The sequence below is a fragment of the Mirounga angustirostris genome, unplaced genomic scaffold, assembly GCF_029215605.1.
Source record: "Mirounga angustirostris isolate CCGP_5_RB_7025 unplaced genomic scaffold, mMirAng1.0.hap1 SCAF_13, whole genome shotgun sequence".
Taxonomy (NCBI): Eukaryota; Metazoa; Chordata; class Mammalia; order Carnivora; family Phocidae; genus Mirounga; species Mirounga angustirostris.
Window position 1 is genome coordinate 85003035 of NW_026991721.1, and position 20983 is coordinate 85024017.

Here is a 20983-nt window from a genome sequence, read left to right on the forward strand (position 1 = left end):
GAGTATGGCGGTGGTGGGGGGCGGGGGGGGGCAGTCAACAAGAGCACCCAGTTCTCAGAGCTAGAGCTGGACCCTACGTCATGTGCTTCCCGTGTAAGGTCTGAGTCTAAGGCATTTGGCAAGCTCTCCTGGCTGTGTAGGGCTCTGGACTTAGCAGTGTAAGAGATTCTCTCAAGAGCCTTCCAGAAGTTTCCGGCTGCCCTGTATGTACACTGTCATCCTGTGCTACCGCGGGGCAGTCCTACGTGAGCTCCTTCAGAGCCTCTTCTGAATCCTGGAGCACCAGAGCTGACTACTTGGCGGGGAACCAGTTTGGTACTTGGGCATCGAAAGGGAGGTTGTAAAGAATAATTTTGAGTTTCAAATGTCAGTCAGTACATTATTCGTACGGAGGTGTGACTGCGCTCCTTCTGCCTTCTGTAGCTCATTCTCACCAATGAGGGAGCTAAAAGAAGAAATTCTCCCAGAACTGTTGTTTCTTTTCTTTTTTTTTTAAAGATTTTATTTATTTATTTGAGAGAGAGAATGAGAGACAGAGAGCATGAGAGGGAGGAGGGTCAGAGGGAGAAGCAGACTCCCCGCCAAGCAGGGAGCCCGATGCGGGACTCGATCCTGCGACTCCAGGATCATGACCTGAGCTGAAGGCAGTCGCTTAACCAACTGAGCCACCCAGGCGCCCCAGAACTGTTGTTTCATTTAAGTATGCTGAGGAGGTGTATTCAAGGCACAAATGATCAAACCTATTGCTTTGAAATAATTTGGTCTGAAAATTTAGGAAAATAGGAAAATTGAGGACTAATACCAGAGCGGGAAATAAGGAGTTGCTACTATTGTTGACTGTTCTTTATCTTGTTTTTCTTATGGGACATTTCTTAACTTCAGGCTTTGGAAGAACCTATGAATCCCTGAAATTGCCTGAAAAGTGTGATGTATATGTACATTATTCTGGAAAAAGGGATTATACTTTAGCCAGATTTTCAGAGATGTCTGGGATACATAAAAAGGTTGGGAACCACTCTTCTAGTGGGTCGGTAGCTGAAAGCAAATTCTCTTCTTTGATCTCTTTTAACCTATCAGGAGTAGGGCGTTACATTTAATTGAAACTTAAGGGAGAAGGACTTTTGATCCCTGAGAGCTTCTCGTTCAGCTTATTACAAGGAGCTATGTTCCCTTTCTCTCCTTCTCTTTCAGAATTAAATAGCATTAGTGGCTTATGTTTTAGAAGAGTAACTTTTATTTATTTATTTATTTTAAAAAGATTTTATTTATTTATTTGACAGAGAGAGACACAGCGAGAGAGGGAACACAAGCAGGGGGAGTGGGAGAGGGAGAAGCAGGCTTCCCACGGAGAAGGGAGCCCGATGCGGGGCTCGATCCCAGGACCCTGGGATCATGATGTGAGCTGAAGGCAGACGCTTAACGACTGAGCCACCCAGGTGCCCCAAGCGTAACTTTTAAAATGATCTTCTTTGCTAGTGTTTACCGGCTTGGCTTAGGTGTGGGCTCTCTGGGAGCGAAACCCTGGATGTGAAATTACGTCTACTCTTCTGCTGGGATATTGTTTCAGCTGAACGTTTTCTCTGGAAGGATCTCCCTTCCCCTTAATCAGTATGCTTTTGGTCTTCCTGCCCTCTAGGCCACTTCCCCACACCAGTCTCAGCAGTCCACTGTGGACGTTGGCCAGCTCCACGACCCTCAGACCTACACCCAGCATGCCATCCAGGTGCAGCATATCCAAGTCACAGAACCCACTTCCTCCACCCCCTCATCATCCCAGGTATGTTCTCCCACTGCTCACGAAAGGCAATACGGTCTTGGGGACCCTGGAACGTTCATCAGAGTGAAGAGGCATTGTCTTCAGACCCAGTCAGCTTGACTATTGAAACGATACCGTTTATTTTTGGGCCTTCATTACATTAAAGATCCTACCTTTGCCTCCAGGTTTTATATTGGCATTATGGACACACTTGCATTAAGTGATGAGCTTCCCCTAAGCAAAAGGAGCCCTGTGATCTTATATCCTAGGGCCAACCTAGGCCTTTGTTTCCTATTCTAAATGGCTGTCTTGATAGCATGCAGTTGCTAAGTTGTTTCTTGAATTTTGGAACAGTGACTTTGTGGCGTATTGTTGTGTTTATATCATAGAGGCTGTTATTGAGACAGCATAGCTACATCTATTAAAAAAATATTTATTAAAAATCTTACCCTTTTCATGAAACTTTTCTAGGTCTTGCCCTCAAGGAGCTTGGAGTCTAGTAGGGACATAACAAATATATAGAAGTAAACAGGATATAAAGCGAAGGTATCTGAACCAGAAAGGATACATGTAGGCCCACCTCTGATATTCACAGGTTCCAGAACAAGAGTACAAATGAAAGCCTGCATGCCATGTGTCTGGGTGGTTAAAAGTTTCAAATCAAGCTAACAAACTTAAATAAAATATGTTCTTTGCAACTACATGAATGGAGCTAGACTATTATGCTAAGTGAAGTAAGTCTGTCAGAGATAGATACCATATGATTTCACTCATATGTGGAATTTAAGAATCAAAACAAATGAGCAAAGGGAAAAAAAAGAGAGAGGGGCAAACCAAGAAACAGACTCTCTCTCATTTTTTTTTTTTTTAAAGATTTTATTTATTTATTTGAGAGAGAGAGAGCAAGCAGGGGCAGGGCAGAGGAAGAGGGAGAAGCGGACTCCCCGCTGAGCAGGGAGCCTGACACGGGGCTTGATCTCACCACCCTGAGATCACGACCTGAGCCGAAATCAAGAGTCAGACGCTTAACTGACTGAGCCACCCAGGTGCCCCAACTAACTGGAATTTAAGTAAAAACTTTAAAAAATGTATGTTCTATCTTGCTGCTTGACACGTATATTTTCATAATAACAAAATTGAAAAGGATATGCTAAGTAACAATTGCTACTAAATAACATGGTTAGTGCCAATTCGAAATTCCTTGCCTTCCTGCCAAACTGGCAGCTGCTAGGCTGGGGGCGGGAGGAAGGGGGAAAAGGATTTCTCCCTCCCTTGCTGGCCCTGTGCCCTTCGGACTGCTGTGGAAATCCATAGGATAAACATGCACTTTCTCTGCCTTCCTGTTTACTGGGGGGCATCGGGGATGGGAGGCTCTGCTGCTTGCCATCTGATGGCCCCTCCCCTCCTTCTAGTGTGAGGTTCAGCAGCTGTGAGGTTTCTGTCACTTCTCCCAGTCCCAGAGAGTCACCTCTGTCCATGAGGGGCCCTTCTTTCCCACCCCCACGGGCATCACACTTTTAAGTTTCTCAAAGGAACCCTAGGCTGGAGGGACTCCTCAGAAGGTGGTGGCACAGGGACGACCTTCCCCAAGACTGCTCCCTGTTTCTTCTCACCCAGCCTCCATCCTGCACCTCACAGGGCTTCTGTGTACCCACATGGACACCCCGACCCATGTGTCTCAGCTTCTTCCACATCCCTGCACAGGTGATCCCACGGCCACCCCCGTGGTCCCCTGTGCCCAAATGCCATTAGAGGACACCACATCCAAGAGCTAGGACTCCTGCAAGGTGACGGACTCAGGGAATAGACTTGTGCAGGCCCTGGAAGTGGGTGCAGGGCTGTTGTCATAGGGAATGGGGAGCTCTGGTTCCCAAGTGTCACCTAGAAGGGCCATGGCCTAAGGATGGGTCTTGCCTGGGTCTAAGGATGATGTGGCTATATTGATAAGTTATGGGCTTTCAGAAGAGGGAAAGATTCTGTTTTGCAGGGAATCAAGGATATTTCTATAGAAGTGGTATCTGAATGAGGTCTTGAAGGAGGGGTTTGATTTTGACATGGTAGTTGGGGAATGCATTATGATCTGCATACGGTCTCACTGTGAGTAAAGGCACAGAGGTGGGAAACTGGTATTATTTATGGAAAACTGTTTAGGTTACTGATAGGAAATGATGTTTGGGAGAAAAGTTGGGAAAGTAGTTTGGAGCTGGAATATGGAGGACTTGAATGGCAAACTATGGAGCTTGGGCTCTATCCTGTGGACAGAAGTAAGCCTCTCCATGGATGTCTGCCTGTACACCTGTGTTTATCTCCACTACCTGGGTGGGATTTCCTAGTGTACTCAGTGGAAATTATGATTTCTGGGTTCTACTTCAATTTGTGTTACAGATTCACTCTGTGACATAGGCAAGTTCTTTAGCTTCTCAATTTGTCAAATCTTATGCAATGAAGATAATTAGACTTTCATTCATTTGTCTGTCTTTTTTTTTTTTTAGATTTTATTTATTTGAGAGAGACAGAGATAGTGAGATAGAGAGCACAAGTGGGGAGGAGAGGGAGAAGCAGGCTCCCCACAGAGCAGGGAGCCTGATGCGGGACTCGATCCCAGGACCCTGGGATCATGACCTGAGCCGAAGGCAGACGCTTAACCGACTGAGCCACCCAGGCGCCCCATTTGTCTTTCTAATGAGCTCAGTGAAATTACTTTTTTGGATATTCTTGTAGACAATCCTTTGAAAACGAATTAGGATTTTGATAGTTATGATTCCTTTTCATTGATCCTATTCTTATTTAAAATATTATTATTTTAGCAGCAATACTTCAGTGTTATAATTCATGTTAGCCAGATTTACTTCCTTCAGTTATTTGTGAGTCTTAACTAAATTGGAAGTGATTAGTTTTCTACTCCCGCCTTGTCTTTCTCTCTAGGTAACTGGGCAGCCCTTGAGCCCTGCCTCCCAGCAGTCCCAGCAAGGGCTCAGCCCCTCGCAGATACAAGGCGGCGCCTCCACACCGGGCCAGGCTCTCCAGCAGCAGCCGGGCTCCTCTGTACAACACACCTACCTACCCAACGCTTGGAACTCCTTCCGTGGCTACTGTAAGGCAGGAACAGGGATGGTGCTGTAGCTCACGGGTGGGGTATCTACACTCAAGGGTCATAATTTCATCAGCTTTAGAATAAATTTTCTGGACTAAAGTATCACTGGCCATTTTCTACACTTCGTAGTGCATGTCCTTGAATGAGTTTCATGACCAAATTCAAGGCAGCGTTCTGATCTCAGAGAGCCACCCATTTCAGAGACATCAGGAACACTGCCAGAGAAAGTGTAGGCGGATGGACTAAGTAGCAGAATAGATGGATCTAGGGTAGGTTGATGGTGGTGAGTCATCTCTTCCATCAACATTTATTGAATATAGTCTTTGTATAGGTGGATGTGCTAGACCCTGGCTATACAAAAAATTAATATTGATTCGTATCAGTAACACCACACAGTAACACCATACAGCCAGCTTTCATTAAGCTCTAAGCTCTCACTAGGTGCCAGGAATGATTCTAAACCACATATATACTACATTCAGTATTCACAACAACATATAAGTACAATTGCTATTTGCACTTTATAGATAGGGAAACTCAGACACAGAGTAACTTGCCCAAGGAACACAGCTAGTAACTAGAGGATTGGAACTCAGGCAGTCTGGCTTCAGAGTTTACACTCCAAACCACCCCACTCTGTGGCCTCTCCTTATAAGATAGTCTTTGGCTCAAAGAGATCATTATCTAGTAGAGAGAGAGATATGAGTAGTTGGCTTTCAAAACCCTGAGATTAGTGCTACAGAAGCAGCAAAAGGCTGGTGCTAGAGGTCCTAATAGTGAACAGATTTGGTGGGGATGGCAGCCTTGGATATGAGCTGGAAAGCATGGGGTCTTTATGACTGAAGATCTGGAATAGAGGAAACAACAGCCCTTGATAGTAGCAACTAGGAGCAGTAGGGGCTGAGAAGTTAGGAAGGCCAGTGTTGGTCTTCCTCCTACTACTGATTTCTTTCCTTGAGTCTGTCTCCATTGTCCTTGGCTGTGTTATGTGGATTTGGTATGGAATCAGGCTCAAACTGTACGTTCTTGTTATTTTTACACTCTGTTCTCTTAAATATTGGTGGTCACAATGAGGGCTGAGTCTTGTTTCTACTCGGGGAAAGACTCCTACTCACGGTAAATACCAGGAGAACCCTGGTCAGTAGACATTTATACTAAGTTTAATTCCTGTGAAAGAAATGTGGCATGATGTAGATCGCCATGGGAATAATAGAAAACCTGAAGAAAAGATTCTGGAATTGAAGTTATTAGGGAAAACATTTAAAATACAAAAAATAGAGTAGTATAATGAACGCCTTGGTACCCATTATCCAACTTCAGTTATGAACTCAGGGCCAGTCTTGTCTCATTTGTACCCCCAACATTCTCTTCCAATCCCCCAACTATACAATAATCCATATTATTTCATCCATAAATATTTTTAAAAATATTTTATTTATTTATTTATTTATTTATTTAGAGCATGAGTGGGGCTGGGGGGAGGGGCAGAGAGAGAAGCTCAAGTAGATTCCTCACTGAGCGTGGAGCCCAATGCTGGGCTCCATCTCACAACCCTGAGATCATGACCTGTGATGAAATCAAAAGTCAGACACTTAACCAACTGAGCCACCCAGGTGCCTCCATCCATAAATATATATAGTTTTAAAGATTTATTTATTTATTTGAGGGGGAGGGGCAGGGGGGAGAGAGAGGATCTCAAGCAGATTCCCTGCTGAGTGTGGAGCCTGAAGTGGGGTTCCATTTCACAACCCTGAGATCATGACCTGAGCCAAAATCAGGACTCCCACGTTCAACTGACTGAGTCACCTAGGTGCCCACATAAATGTTTTTTAAAACACAACTCTAGGGGCGTCTGGGTGGCTCAGTCGTTAAGCGTCTGCCTTTGGCTCAGGTTATGATCCCAGGGTCCTGGGATCGAGCCCCGCATCGGGCTCCCTGCTCCGTGGGAAGCCTGCTTCTCCCTCTCCCACTCTCCCTGCTTGTGTTCCCTCTCCCACTGTGTCTCTCTCTGTCAAATAAATAAAATCTTTAAAAAAAACAAAACAAAACACAACTCTAGTACTGTCATCAAACCTAAAAATAAATGACACTAATTCTTTGATAACCATCAAATATCCACTGTTCGTATTTCTGTGATTGTCTCATAAATTTTTTTTTAAGATTTTATTAATTTATTTGACAGAGAGAGAGAGCATAAGCAGGGGAGCAGGCAGAGGGAGAGGGAGAAGCAGGCTCGCTGCTGAACAGAGAGCCCAATGCGGGGCTCAATCCCAGGACCTGGGATCATGACCTGGGCTGAAGGCAGTCACTTAACTGATTGAGCCACCCATGCGCCCCTCATAAATTTTTTTTATGGTTGGTTTGTTCAAACTGAGTTCCAAATAAGGCTCATGCATTGCAATTGGTTATATATTTTGAAGGGTTTTTTTTAAGATTTTATTTTTTTAAGTAATTGCTACACCCAACGTGGGGCTCAAACCCATGACCCCAGGATCTAGATTCACATGCTCTACCGACCAGGCAGCCTTTGAGGTTTTTTTGTTTTTTGTTTTTTGTTTTAAATATGTATTCTCTCTCTTTTAAATTGCAATTTATGTGTTGAAGAAACTGGGTCATTTGTTCTGTAGAATTTCTCACATTTTGAATTTTGCTGTTGTCATCCCTATATTATCATTTAAGATGCTTTCTTCTGTCCGTTTTCTTTCCTGTAGACTGGAGGCTTGATCAAATTCAGGTTCAGTTTTCCCTCCCAAGACACTTCTGGGTGGTGGTGTGTACTTCCATCAGGAGGCACATAATGTTTGGTTGTCTGTCTTTTCCCTTTGCACCACTGTTTCATTAGAGATTGCAAAATTGTCATATTCTGATTCTATCATTCTTTTCTTACTTATCAACTAGAAAACTTCTTCTTTTTTAAGATTTTATTTTTAAGTGATCTCTGCACCCAGTGTGGGACTCAAACTCACAACCCCAAGATCAAGAGTCATGCACACCACCGACTGGGCCAGCCAGGTACCCCTAGAAAACTTCCGTAAAGAAAAAATTTTTACCTTAACTAACAAGTTACTCTGCGGTGCAGTTCGCACAGGAAGGGCAGGATAAATCCTTTAAATATTCAGTTCATCTCTTTTATTTACCAGTTTTCAAAATAATGAGTTCTTTCCTAGTATTATCCCAGGTGACCAATGAGGGGTATGCGTGTGTGTCTTACTATCATTGTATTCTCATGAATTTCAACACAGTAAATATATTTCAAGCCATTGCAGTTGTTACCCTTATTGTTGCTCAGATTATCCCATCATTGGCTAATGAGAGCATCTTCAAATTGGCCCCTGTGTCTTTTCTACATGACCCTGTAGTCTCTTACAGCATCTTGCATGCTGGTATGATCCCAGCTTATTTTATGATCTAGGCTCATTTTACAATGTTTCCTATATCAGCTCTGGAATCAGACAGAAGCTATTATATAAAAACTATCAACTGGATGCTAGGGTGAACTTTGTTTTTAATTTGCTTTAATAACACTGGTGGTGAAATAAAATTCAAGTTAGATTATGTTGTGATTAGTAGGCAATAGTGGGTACATTTATCAATGACTCAAATCCGAATGTAAAAGTTAAAAATATTGAGCTCACAGGTAAACCTTTGTAACTTATTTCAAGATTTAAAAAAAATTATTGAATATTTGTCTTATGGATATTCAGAAGCCACATTTGGGGGAGATGCATTGATTATTTCTTTTTTTTTTTTTTTGCATTGATTATTTCTGATATTTGATAACTCTCTGCTAACTTCCTATGATCATTCTTATCAGAGTATCAAGAAATCGTATCATGATAAGATTCTACGGCAAGCAAATCTATGGAAAATGTCCCAAGAATGTGGCCAATGGTTAGGTATTTGTTTCTACAACTTGTATTAAAATCTGAGACCACTGAAGTATGGCTATTTCCTGTTTTTCAGCATCGGAGATTCAAATGATGACACTTCCCCCAGGTCAGTTTGTGATTACAGACAGTGGTGTGGCCACTCCTGTCACCACTGGCCAAGTAAAGGCAGTTACGCCGGTAAGTGACCTGCTCGGGAGGGCTTTCCTGTCCATCACACTACACCACTCTCACCTCCCTCTGTTTCCTATTCCTCAGCTTTCCTTATCTGAGTTAGAAGTACCTCCTCTGTATTCCCATAACTCCTTGTGGAGTTATATTATAACCCTTATTATAGTTTATATTAATTACTGGCTTACTGTCAATCTTTTCCCAGCAGACAATGAATTCCTTGAAAGCTGGGTCTTGGTCTTTATCTCTTTATTCTCAGTGCCTTGCACAGGACGCTGGGCTATAGCAAATGGTCAGTAAATACCTATGCAGTTAATAACTGTAATGAACCTCCTAGATCCATATACATACAGATTCGTAATTGATCACCTTTTTATGTGCTTTGTGGAAAGTATTCATGACTATTGGTCTTCAACTGGGTTGGAAGAGAATAATAGAATGAATCTGTTATGGAGCTCTTTTAAGCTATTTTAAACATTCAGTCTCCCCCACTCGCGCCCCCCCCCCCCCGGGAAAAACATTGTCATGAATTATCTTGTTTTATTTAGATTAGGCAGGTCAATGTTGATTTTATCTGCTACCTCTGGTTTTATCGTCACTGGTTTGTTCTGGCCTGCCTCTAAGTGATTAGAAAACAGTATGTAAATTTAAATTAAGAAACATACTCATGAGTGGCTAGGGATATTGGGAGGTTCCCAGGGGAAGACCCTTTCCCAAGAGGTCTCAAAGAGTAGCAGGGTAGTCTGGTGGCCTCAACACCTGATTTTTTGTGACGTCTGGGTGGCTCAGTCGGTTAAGCATCTGCCTTCAGCTCAGGTCGTGATCCCAGGGTTCTGGGATCGAGTCCCACATCAGGCTCCTTACTTAGCAGGGAGCCTGCTTTTCCCTCTGCCTGCCACTCCCTCTGCTGTGCTCTCTCTCTCTCTGACAAATTAAAAAAAAAAAACAAAAAAACCCCCCAAAATGAAAACCTGATTTTTTTTCCCCAAAGCATACTGAGAGGTTACCTATTTCTTAGCACACAAACTCACATTAACTAGACTTAGGAGAGATGTGTAAATCCAGAGTACTGCTACGGTCAGTGAAGACAATAACTAATGTACAATGGAATAGTCTCTGGCATAATCAGTGAGATTTTTACTCCCTGTCAGACCCATTGACTCTTTACCTTTTTTTTGGCCAGGAACTCATTTGAGAACCTGATTATAGCCAAGGATCTTCCCCTCCTCCTGCCATAATACACACACACACACACACACACACACGTGCACACACACACAAATTTAATGTACATTTTCCAAGGGTTCATAGAATCTCTAAAGCCTATCTATGGACCACCTAGTAGTCCATGGACCCTAGGCTGAGAGCCAGCCTCCTCCTGCTAGAGAAAGACTCACATGGGAAACGAAATCATAATCAGAGATTGATGAGTGTGGACTCTGAGCACATGGCCCTAGAGAAATCAAATGGGTATTTGCCTATGGCTTTTTTTCTGGACAGTGCTTGGAAAGGCCACTCACTGCCTGGGTTTTCCTCTGTTACTTCTTTATTCTTAGCCTATATAGCAGACTGATCACCCTGCCAAGGGACACATTTCTTTAAAAACGTTAACTTAGGAGATAGCTAGCTCCATGTCTGTGAAGTTTTCATGATCAAAGGAAAAATAACGACAATGCATGTTTTCATAAAGCTAAATTGATTCAATGTAAAGGATTTTATTCTAAGATTGTATTCTTCTTATACTTTTGAGTGTTAAAATTTCTCTCATTTGACAGTAGCATCTTAAAAATGACTTTACTTGGCAAAATAAAATTTGGGAATACTTACTATTACTTTTAATTTGCTGGCCTATGAAATTCTGAAACCTAGGAACCACTGATCTTGACTCCCTGTCTTGGGAGCCATTATGTCTCTTTAAAGAAACTTTAAATATCTCTTCTGTGATCTATTTTGAATTACTCTTAAATATTAATAGACATCAGTCTTATTTTATGACTATCTAAATTCTTAGGAGCAGTACAATAGCCCACGCTTCCTTTGCCACATAGGTCACTATTGTAATGCAAATTTCTGTACTCGAAGCTCTTCACTATATCATTTGGTGGAACACCTAAGGCGGTCCCTTAAATTACCTTGGTAGTCTATTACTCTGACTGATCCATCCCCTCTAAAGTACTCACATAAGTGCCTATTTTGGTGTCACCTTGTAACATTTCCTTTCATATTCCTTCTTTCTCTCTCCACCAAGAACCTTTAGACTTCAGATTTCTAAAGATCTTTTTTTATTCTAGGGTCATTATGTGTTATCAGAAAGTCAACCAGAATTGGAGGAAAAGCAAGCTTCTGCTCTCTCCACGGGAGTCCAGGTTCAGCCAGCTACACACAGTGACTTGGACCCCCAGACCACCAGCCAACAGCAGCCCACACAGTACATCATTACAACCACCACCAACGGGAATGGGAGCAGCGAAGTGCATATCACCAAACCTTAACTTCTACCCTTCAGCTTGAATCCAGCAGTCACATCATGTCTTTTCTCATCCATAAGTTTGAAAGCTTCCAACACTTGGAACTCTTTTTTTAAGATTTATCATTCACTCAAGAATTTGGAAACCACAGTTTTGACACTCTACACACACTGGGGCTCCTTTTATAAAGGTCATCTTTACCAAATTGACTCTTCAAACCCTAGGAGCTTCTGCCATGGAATGGAGATCTTTCAGGGGAAAGTAGATTTCAAGGTGGAGAAACTTCGCCTTACTCTTGAGTTGGTTTTTTTAACACATTGATAGGCCTTACTTTTCCTTTGTGGAAATACTAGGTGGTGTATCACGTTTGTACCAAAGGTGGAGAAAGGATGTGCCAAGTCCATGGCCACTGGACTTCTTCATTCCAAGCCATGGCACTGAAGGAGACGGGCATTTTATTCAGTCAGAACTGCTTCATCTTTTGAGTTTGCATTTTCAGTAATTTAACAAGGGGAGCCTATTGAATATGAAAATAAAGACGATGAAACAGAGGTTTGACTGTGATGTTCTGAAGGAAAAACCGTCTTCTAGATTTTTCTTATTGCTGATTTAAAACAACCACAACAACAGCTTGCCTCTTTGGGGAGACCGTTGTTGGGTTACGATTGGTGGTGCTTTGCACAGGTGTTTGCACAAGTGCAGCCTTCAGCCACTGAGGCCAGAACCTCCTGTTCGGATTTATTTTATTTACTTTATTACTCCGCAACGGTAGACTCCCTGTAAGAGAAAAGGTTTGTTTGATGTCAGCAGAATTTAAACTCCTACGTTAAAGCTTTGCCTCCCATTCTCTGGTTGTGGTGTATTAAGAAGGAGGCGTTCGAGATCTTGGTACAAAGAAAAATTCTAAGATAATTACCTATCAATAAAGTGAAAAGCACTGAAACCTTGTCCTGCCTTGCAGGATCCATTTACCATTCATTGGTACAGGATAAATTCCTCGTTCTTATCAGGCGTACATTCGACTGTCACATCATGCAGTGTATTTTAGTACTTCTCATGCTGTCTTAAAATGAACATTCTTTAAGGTTGGATGGAAAGGTGGCCCTTCGTATTTTTTTTAATACTTTTAACTTATGCATATTGTAACTCACCTGGACCTTTTGGAAAGATGACCAACTTCACACTTAGGAGAAAAATAAGAATGTGGGGACCGTTTATATGTCAAGGTAATTATAAGGGATATTAAAGAAATCCAATCTTTATGCATCTTACACTGTCGTTTGGGAGGAAAAAAAGTCTGCCTCAGCGATAGTTTTTCTTATATGTGTTCTTGTTTGCTGCCTTGTTGGCTATGAACTCAATGGGGAAAAACATTTCCCTCCTTTTTCCTGTGCATTCCAATTGTACACATAAACCATTACAGAAATCAGTGTGTATTTTAACAACTTTTTGACATACTAACACATTTTTAGAGTAAGTATCCTATGATGGAACCTATCACTCCTGAACAGAAAGACCTAAGTTCAATTTCAAATGAAGTTAACTAATCTTTTTTATTTACATTTCTGGGTAAAAACTGGTTCTATAAACTAAAAAAGTATAGTAGCTTCTTTATGGTAAAGACATCTTTTTGAAAAACCATTCTGTTGAAATAACTTTACTAATATGTAGATTTTGCACTTTATTTTTGAGACCTCATTGATTTAGTTATCCCTGAAAATCTGGGCACTAAGAGAACTTGAGAAAGTTACTTGGTAAATGTGTAGAAACTAGGGATGGACTCTATCTTTGGTAACAAAGATGTAATGTTGATGTTTTCAATAGAAAATATCGACCCTGAGTCACAAAACAGAGGCTCTGGGTTCCAAAGTCCTGCAGTGTAATGATTGTAAATATCCTAGTGTCCAGTCTAGAAAGACTTGCTAGGTGAAGAATATTAGACTTTGCTAAAGGTCCAGTTAAATTTTTACACCTTAAATTTGGCCCTATTGGGTCCTTTTTAATTTGAACCAGCAAAGTACCTCCCCTTCCCTCAGGAATAACTTATTGATTAAAAGAGAAAACTATCACTGAACAGAATGTTCATTTTATGCCAGTTATTTCAAGTTGTAAAATACAAAGAAGAAAATAGTTTGGAAGGACTCTGTTTCTTTCCCACCTAAGTTTTTTCTTTTTCTCTTTTTGTACTTACGTGGAATAAGCAAAGGATCTAAAACTAATTTGTATATTATCAACCAGAGTTGGTTGCAGGTGCAGTCAAGCCAAACAACACTTCTTTAAGATCAGGTATTCTGCATGTCCATTCCAAGTTAATAGATTTTCAAAAGGACTTGGATTTGAAGAGATGGTGGATTATAAGCCATCTGAAGACCAGTATGGAAAAAAAGTATGTAGCCAATGTTTATATTGTGGCCTCTCTTAGGACATATTGGCACTCTAGACTTCAATCAGTGCAGTGTGAAAATTTTGGAGTAGGTTACATACAGATTTTACATTTTTATTATTTGATTTGTGCTGCATAAATAGACATTTCATCATGTAAAATTCCTATTATTCTGGAAAAACCTATTGTTTTGATCTTCTTGAATTGTTTTCTGATTTGGAATTATCCTTTCAAAAAACTCTCAAGATATCTAGGGCTAAAAAGCACTTCATGAGATGCTAAAGCTGACCCACAGGTTGAAAATATTGACCCTGTCCTGTTATTTAAATGTGAACATTTATTGTACATTCAGTGAGTTATAGTGTTAATAGTCTTGTGCTACTCAGCAGGTGTAAAAATTAATAAATATTTTTTTTTAATAAACATCTTCCTTGTTTGTATGTGTGAAGCTACAAGAACTACTGAGATTGTTAATTTTTTTAAAAAAAGATTTTTATTTATTTTAGAGAGAGAGAACGCACCTGGGTGAGCTGGGAGGAGGGAGGGCCAGAGGGAAAGAATCTCAAGCTGACTCCCCTCTGAGCCAGGAGCCATAGTGGGGCTTTATCTCACAATCCTGAGATCTGACCTGACCTGAAATCAAGAGTCATCGCTTAACCAATTGAGCCACCCAGGTGCCCCCATTTTTTTTTTTTAATATTACAATTTATAATGTTTTGACTCTGGTTCACGCTGGTCTGGTCGGAGACACAATATAAGGAAACTTAGGGATGATAACTATGGAATGGTGTTCCTCGGCCCTTTTAGTTGGTGGTTTCTAATTCAAGAACCTCCCAATGGTCTAACAGGCAGGAACTAAGGGGAGGTGGGCAGCCAGCAGGGGAGCAAAAATGGGCTTTCTTTGGAAACCACTGTTTTCCAACAAGGGAGGAGCAATAGTTTGGCCTGTCAGCTTCCCCAACACATTTCCATCCAGTGGAGAGACCTGAGGATGGTCTCTGCAGGGCTGCTGGGAGAAGTTGTGGATTAAGTAGTCTGAAGCTGTTCTAAAGAAGACTCAGTGAAAAAGGGACCTAGATTCTTTTTTTTTTTTAAAGATTTATTTATTTATTTAAGAGAGAGAGAGAGAGAGAACACGAGAGGAGGGAGGGTCAGGGAGCATCAGACTCCCGGCTGAGCAGGGAGCCCCATGCAACTTAACCCAAGGACTCAGGGATCATGACCTGAGCAGAAGGCAGACTTAACCGACTGAGCCACCCAGGCACCAGGGACCTAGATTCTTCTTTTTTTAAGATTTTACCTGACCCCTTGAGAGAGAGAGAGAGAAAGCACGAGCTGGGGGAATGGCAGAGAAAGAGGGAGAAGCAGACTCCCCTCTAAACAGGGAGCCCGACATGGGGCTCGATCCCAGCACCTCGAGATCATGACCTGAGCCGAAGGCAGACAGCCACCGACTGAGCCACCCAGGTGCCCTGGGACCTAGATTCTTAACAGAGGAATGTAATCGAGTTTAATTTTAAATGTATTTCTTCGACGTGTGTATACTTTCTTTCCCAACGTCAGGGGCCCAGGGACAGGAGGAAGATATGGGGATACGCAGGGGCACAGGCTCCGGGTCTGTGTTTTCCTCCCTGAAACTCAAGAAACTGCAGTTTCCTCAGCTGTAAAATGGGAATAGTGCATAAGAGCATACAGTACTAGATAGGGGCTAGAAAGTGCTTAGCATAGTGCCTGGTACAGGGTATGCTCTCTGCAAACGTTGGCTAATAAAATTGCATTCACTCATTCATGGGCCTCAGTTCGCGGCTAGGTAAAGACTACAGACATTCTTCCGAAGAAGCTTCTATGCAGGTGAGACCAACAGGCCCAAGCCGCGTGCAAACTGCAACCCAAACCCAGCAGCGCGGGCTCTCACCGCCCCAGGCCCCGCCCCGCTCGGCTCCGCCCCTCGGCACCCTCCAGGCCCCGCCCCGCGCAACCCCGCCCCTTCCGCCGCCCGAGCCCGGAGCGTGCACGCACCGAGACGCCTTGCGGGAGCGAGCGCGTCTGAGAGCCCGCGGGCCGAGAAGCGCCGCGGGTTGGGAGACCCGCGCCGGCGACTCAGGTGAGGGCGGGCCCAGGACGGTGGAAGGGTTAAAGTGTAGCCGGGGAGCGGAGGGAGGGAGCGGCTGGGTCTCCGAGGGTCGCTGCTCCTGTGGGCCTGGGGCAGGGGAGCGGGCGTGTTGGGAGCCGGGCGGCCGGGTGGGTGGGGGTTAGGGTTAGGCACGGTGTGGGGGAGGGGCCGTGGGCGCAGAGGTGCAGTTTAGAGGGGCGGTACCCGGGCCTTGTGCGGGGCCGGGTGGGCTGGGGAGGGGTTTAGCTGCAGGGGCGGCGGATTTGGAGCGGGCGTTTGCTCCGGAAGCAGCCCAGGGTTTAGCTTTTTCGTTGGGGAGGGTCCAAGAGGCAAGACTAGACCAGGTGCAGAGGAAAGGCCATTGGGAGACACTTTCCTGGTCTACTACGGAGGTCCAGGACGCCGCAAGATTTAGAAATCCTTGGCTTCCGGGGTTCCAATCCTCTGGCAGCTCTCTGCTTTTTGTATTTTGAGATCCTGTTCAGAATAGTAGCAGGGCAAATGTTGCCACTCGAATAGATTAAATTTAGCTACACATCCATCGTAGTTGAAGAAACTTGGGAACAAGTTGTCAAACAGGGGCGATCCTCCTAAGAGTCAGGTAGAACAGTGGCTTTGCAGTTACTATCCTGTTCTATGTCAATTCTGTAAAGAGTACCTTGCTCTAAGTATCAGGTTGCTTCTGCCAATTTTTCTATTTTAAAGTTTTGTTAAACTCATGCGCCGTGTGCTTTCTCACCTGCTTCAGTTATTTAGGCACCAAGAATGTTCAGATGTTGTAATTTCCCCATGTATTGAAAGGTGATGGAGCACAGTTGTTTGGAGACCATCTGCTTTGTCCAGCACTAATCTCCCTGCAGTATCTTTACATAAATCTGAAATCTCTAAAAGATAACTTGAAATAATTTGTGGGAAGATGCTTATTTTAGTAGTAATATTACAGCTCTGCTTTTTATCATTTTAAGAGTTTTGGAATCAGAAGTCATTATGTTACTATGTTTATATGACTGCATTAAGTCATATAAACTGTCATCCATCTGGAGATTATTTATTGTAGGATTCCAAAATTGGAAATAATAGTACAGAGGACCTGGTGCAACTCCCCTTTGTCTTACAAATAAGGAAATTGACACCTTGCAAGGTAAGATTTGCCTAGGGTCACCAAGATTAGGCTAGAAGTTTGGCATTTTGACTGTTAAGTCTGATTTTTTTTCTTTCCATTTTATTGTGCTTGTTAGTCCATTTGGTAGGAATGGGAGATAGAATTGATTTAGCAAATGTTTGTAGAGTGATTGAGTTAATGCTCCCTGTCGTCCTGTTAGTTTTGTTCAATCCTGTGGCCTCAGCTTTACAGCTGATTCTAGCCATTAGCCTAACGAGATGCTTTCTGAAGATTTTTTTTTTTAAGATTTATTTATTTATTTGAGAGAGAGCACAAGCGGGAGGAACAGTGGGAGAGGGAGGATCTCAAGGAGACTCCCCACTGAGCATGGAGCCCAACACCGGGCCTGATCTCACAACCCTGAGATCACAACCTGAGCCAAAACCAAGAAGAGTTGGAGGCTTAACTGACTGCGCCCGCCAGGCACCCCTTTGAAGATGTTTTGATATGTACATTTCTAAAGATGACCAGCAGTGTTCAGTTATTACAGGGAGGAGAAAAATAGCATTATATTTACATGGTTATAAATATCAGATGGACCTTCAGTTGGCAGATTGGCTAGTAAGTTTACTGGCTGTTGTGGTCAGGTGCTTGGAGACCCCAGAGTTTATGTGGACTAGTTTATACAGGAGGTGTAGTGTTAAGAATGTGTGTTTGTAATCAGACAGACCTGAGTTTCATTCATCCACTGTCCCTGAGATTGGGCAAATTATCTACTTTGATCCTCAGTTTTAATAATCTATGGAGTAGATCTGAAGAACCTGTCTTGCACAGTTGTGGGAATTAAATGAGAGGCATGGTGCTTAATAGGCCCTCATTAAATAATTTATTGTTAGTGGTTATATGGTTGATTTTTCTTCATGATAGCATAACAAAGAATTACTAAAAAAAATAATAATTGTTAAATTTTTAAAATATTTTTTAAAGATTTTATTTGAGAGAGCGAGCGAGCATCAGCTGGGGGAGGGACAGAGGGAGAGGGAGAAGCAGGCTCCCGCTGAGCAGAAAGCCCGATGTGGGACTCGATCTCAGGACCCAGGGATCATGACCTGAGCCGAAGGCAGATGCTTAACCGACTGAGCACCCAGGCGCCCCAAGAAATTATTTTATGGTAGAGAGATTATTGGCCTGAGAAGTCTTAAGTTATGAACTCTGATCTGTTTATCATTTAATCTCTAAGTCTCACTTTACTCAAGTGTAAAATGAAGGTTTAAGAAATTCTGTAGATTTGGGAGTTATTGTAGAAGCATTCTGAGCAATGAGACCTACTAGAAAAGATTTGAAGATTGAGATGAGAATGCAGTGGTAGAAGAGAGAAGAGGTGTGTAGCTGTAGTTAGGGTAGGAGGATAAAGTATAAAACTGGATTTGAGTTTGACTATTTTCTGGGCCAGAATATTTTTTGAAGGAGTGTTAGTGTCAACCAGACCCCGGGATTCCTGCCTTTCTATCTGGAGGTATGACTGCATATATTTGTCTAGATTACCTGTGGAACATAAACAATGGATTCCTTGGACCATATGCTGACGGATCCCTTGGAACTGGGTCCATGTGGAGATGGCCATGGCACACGTATTATGGAGGACTGCCTCCTGGGGGGCACCAGGGTTAGTCTGCCCGAGGACCTTCTGGAGGATGTAAGTAGTACCATCACGACCATCTTCTCTCTGTCACCTTGCCCATAACCACTATTCTAAACCTTTTCCATACTCTACAAGTTTTCAGGCTTTTGTGCTCCCTTTGGTTTCATTTTCTACATTGCAGCCAAAGTCATCTCTCTCTTTTTTATGTAAAGTCTTTAACATTGTCCTTAGAGAAGGAAGTATAAGCTATACATTTAAGTCCTATTTTTAACCAGATAATTTTGAGGAGTTAACAAGAAATTACATATTTTAAGGACAGAATTATGGATATGTTTACGTTAAATTGGTTACCCACATTGTGGATCATGAAACAAAACCCAGACACTAACTATATCTGTCAGTTAAGTAACCCTCTAGTCAGTTAGTAGTACAGGTCCTGGAATGGGATATCAGTGTGCTTTTGGCCCCTTTCACAGGCAGGCTGTGTAATCCTCATCATCATTAAGGTGGCTACCACTTACTAAGTGCTGCTTATGTGCAAGGCATTGTGTATGCCAAAAACTGTATTGAATTACTGTTTATTTTGCCCTGTTTCGCATATACAGGCAGGTGTAGAGTGTCATATAGCACGCATTCATTGGTGCATCATCCAGTTTTCGGAGATAATTGCATTTAGTCATATCTGGTTCAGATCTTTTCTTTCGTAGTATGTCCAACATTGTAGATAAAATTAAAGCCACCATTTATTCTCTCTGCCACCTGAAGTAACAGTTACTGAAGTTGACATATGTATCCTTCCCATCCACGTTTTCTTTGCACACTCTTTCAGATAAATTTCTTTATGTTATTCATTTTGTCAGCACTTTTTATTAAGTACTACTTTGTGGCAGACACTGAGATACAGGAATAAAGTGTGCAAAAATAGATTTGCAGAGGAAGATCTTGGACACTGAGGTGTTTTAGTACATGCATGCAGGAGATGCCTAGTAGATGGTTGGATTTCTGGGTTGTCTCCTGCTTAAGCCCTTTGGTGGCTCTCCATTGTCCTTAGGATAACGATAGACACAAGTACTTAACATGTTTATAGGTCCCTTCCTCCTCTTTCTTGTGTCTGCTGCTCCCTCCCTCCCTTTGGGTCCTTGCACTAGCTATCCATGGCCTCAACTCTCTTCATTATTAAAAAAGTGAACTGTGGCACACATAAGAGTATATAAAATCCATATATATATAGTATATATACAGTTTACACAGCAATAAAACAACCATGTAGCTACTACTTGGGTTAAGAAGTAACTGCCAATACCATTCAGGCCCCCACAGGTAATTGCTATCCTTTCTTTTATATTAATTATTCTTCCATTTTATGGTTTTGCTCTGTGAATTTTAAAATTTTTGTTTATTAGGGTGCCTGGGTGGCTCAGTCGTTAAGTGTCTGCCTTCGGCTCAGGTTGTGATCCCAGGGTCCTGGGATCGAGCCCCGCATCGGGCTCCCTGCTCCACGGGAAACCTGCTTGTGTTCCCTCTCTCGCTGTGTCTCTCTCTGTCAAATAAATAAATAAAATCTTAAAAAACAAAAAAACCCCTGAATTTTTGTTTATTAATCTTTAATCTCTATGCCCAACGTGGGGCTTGAACTCATGACCTGCATGCACTACTGACTGAGCCAGCTGGGCGCCCCTGCTCTGTGGATTTTTTTTTTTTTTTTAATTTTATTTATTTCACAGAGAGAGACACAGAGAGGGAACACAAGCAGGGGGAGTGGGAGAGGGAGAAGCAGGCTTCCTGCTGAGCAGGGAGCCCGATGTGGGGCTCGAACCCAGGACCCTGGGATCATGACCTGAGCCGAAGGCAGACGCTTAACTACTGAGCCACCCAGGTGCCCCTGCTCTGTGGATTTTTAACTCTCCTGCTTCAACTTTTTTTTTCCCCCCTTAACTATCTTAAATGTCACTTCCTCTGTAGGTGTTCTCTGACGCCTTGCTTCTGGGGCATGTGCTTCTCCTATGTGCTTCTGTGCACATCAGCACTTCTTAAGCTACATTGTAATTGCTTGTTTCCCCCTTGGACTGTGTATACCAGTCTAGCTTAGTACTCAGCACATAGGAGATATACAGCATATAATTGAACTGAGATTGAACTCCATCCTGCTGCTTGTCGCTCTTCACAGGTGCCTCAACTCCTCATGCTCTCTCCTCCCAATGTTAACTTTTTCCTGCCCCTCATCTTAAGCTGCATTCAGTTGTCCATCATACCCCTTGTTGGTAGAAATGGTTTCTGAATGAGATTCTCTCTACTGAGATCGTTTTTCCTTTGGATTATTATTTACTGTTGGACATGAGATAATGGTTTATATGTAGTCATTAATCT

General features: G+C 42.6%; 2 protein-coding genes across 7 annotated transcripts in view; both read left to right on the plus strand.

Annotated features, from left to right (window-relative positions):
* PRDM10 (PR/SET domain 10) overlaps window positions 1-13984 on the plus strand; it is a 104851-nt gene extending 90867 nt beyond the window's left edge. Inside the window, exons 19-22 of one of the 2 annotated variants that reach the window (XM_045894693.3) lie at window positions 1637-1777; window positions 4682-4850; window positions 8814-8917; window positions 11200-13984. In XM_045894693.3, coding sequence (XP_045750649.2) covers window positions 1637-1777; window positions 4682-4850; window positions 8814-8917; window positions 11200-11400 — 615 coding nt within the window. In that variant the 3' untranslated portion in view covers window positions 11401-13984. The remainder of the gene's footprint in view (window positions 1-1636; window positions 1778-4681; window positions 4851-8813; window positions 8918-11199) is intronic. The other variant, XR_010407030.1, reaches the window with a different exon arrangement.
* Window positions 13985-15743: 1759 nt separating this feature from the next.
* The window catches only part of NFRKB (nuclear factor related to kappaB binding protein), a 41651-nt gene continuing 36411 nt past the window's right edge, over window positions 15744-20983 (plus strand). For 4 of the 5 annotated variants that reach the window (XR_010407031.1, XM_045894694.3, XM_064577226.1 and 1 more), the window contains exons 1-2: window positions 15744-15863; window positions 18515-18670. Coding sequence is in view for 4 of the 5 variants with exons in the window: in XM_045894694.3 (XP_045750650.1) it covers window positions 18536-18670 (135 nt within the window). In the remaining variant the exon portion in view is untranslated. Of the gene's footprint in view, window positions 15864-16929; window positions 17014-18514; window positions 18671-20983 lie in introns of all 5 variants that reach the window. The other variant, XM_045894697.3, reaches the window with a different exon arrangement.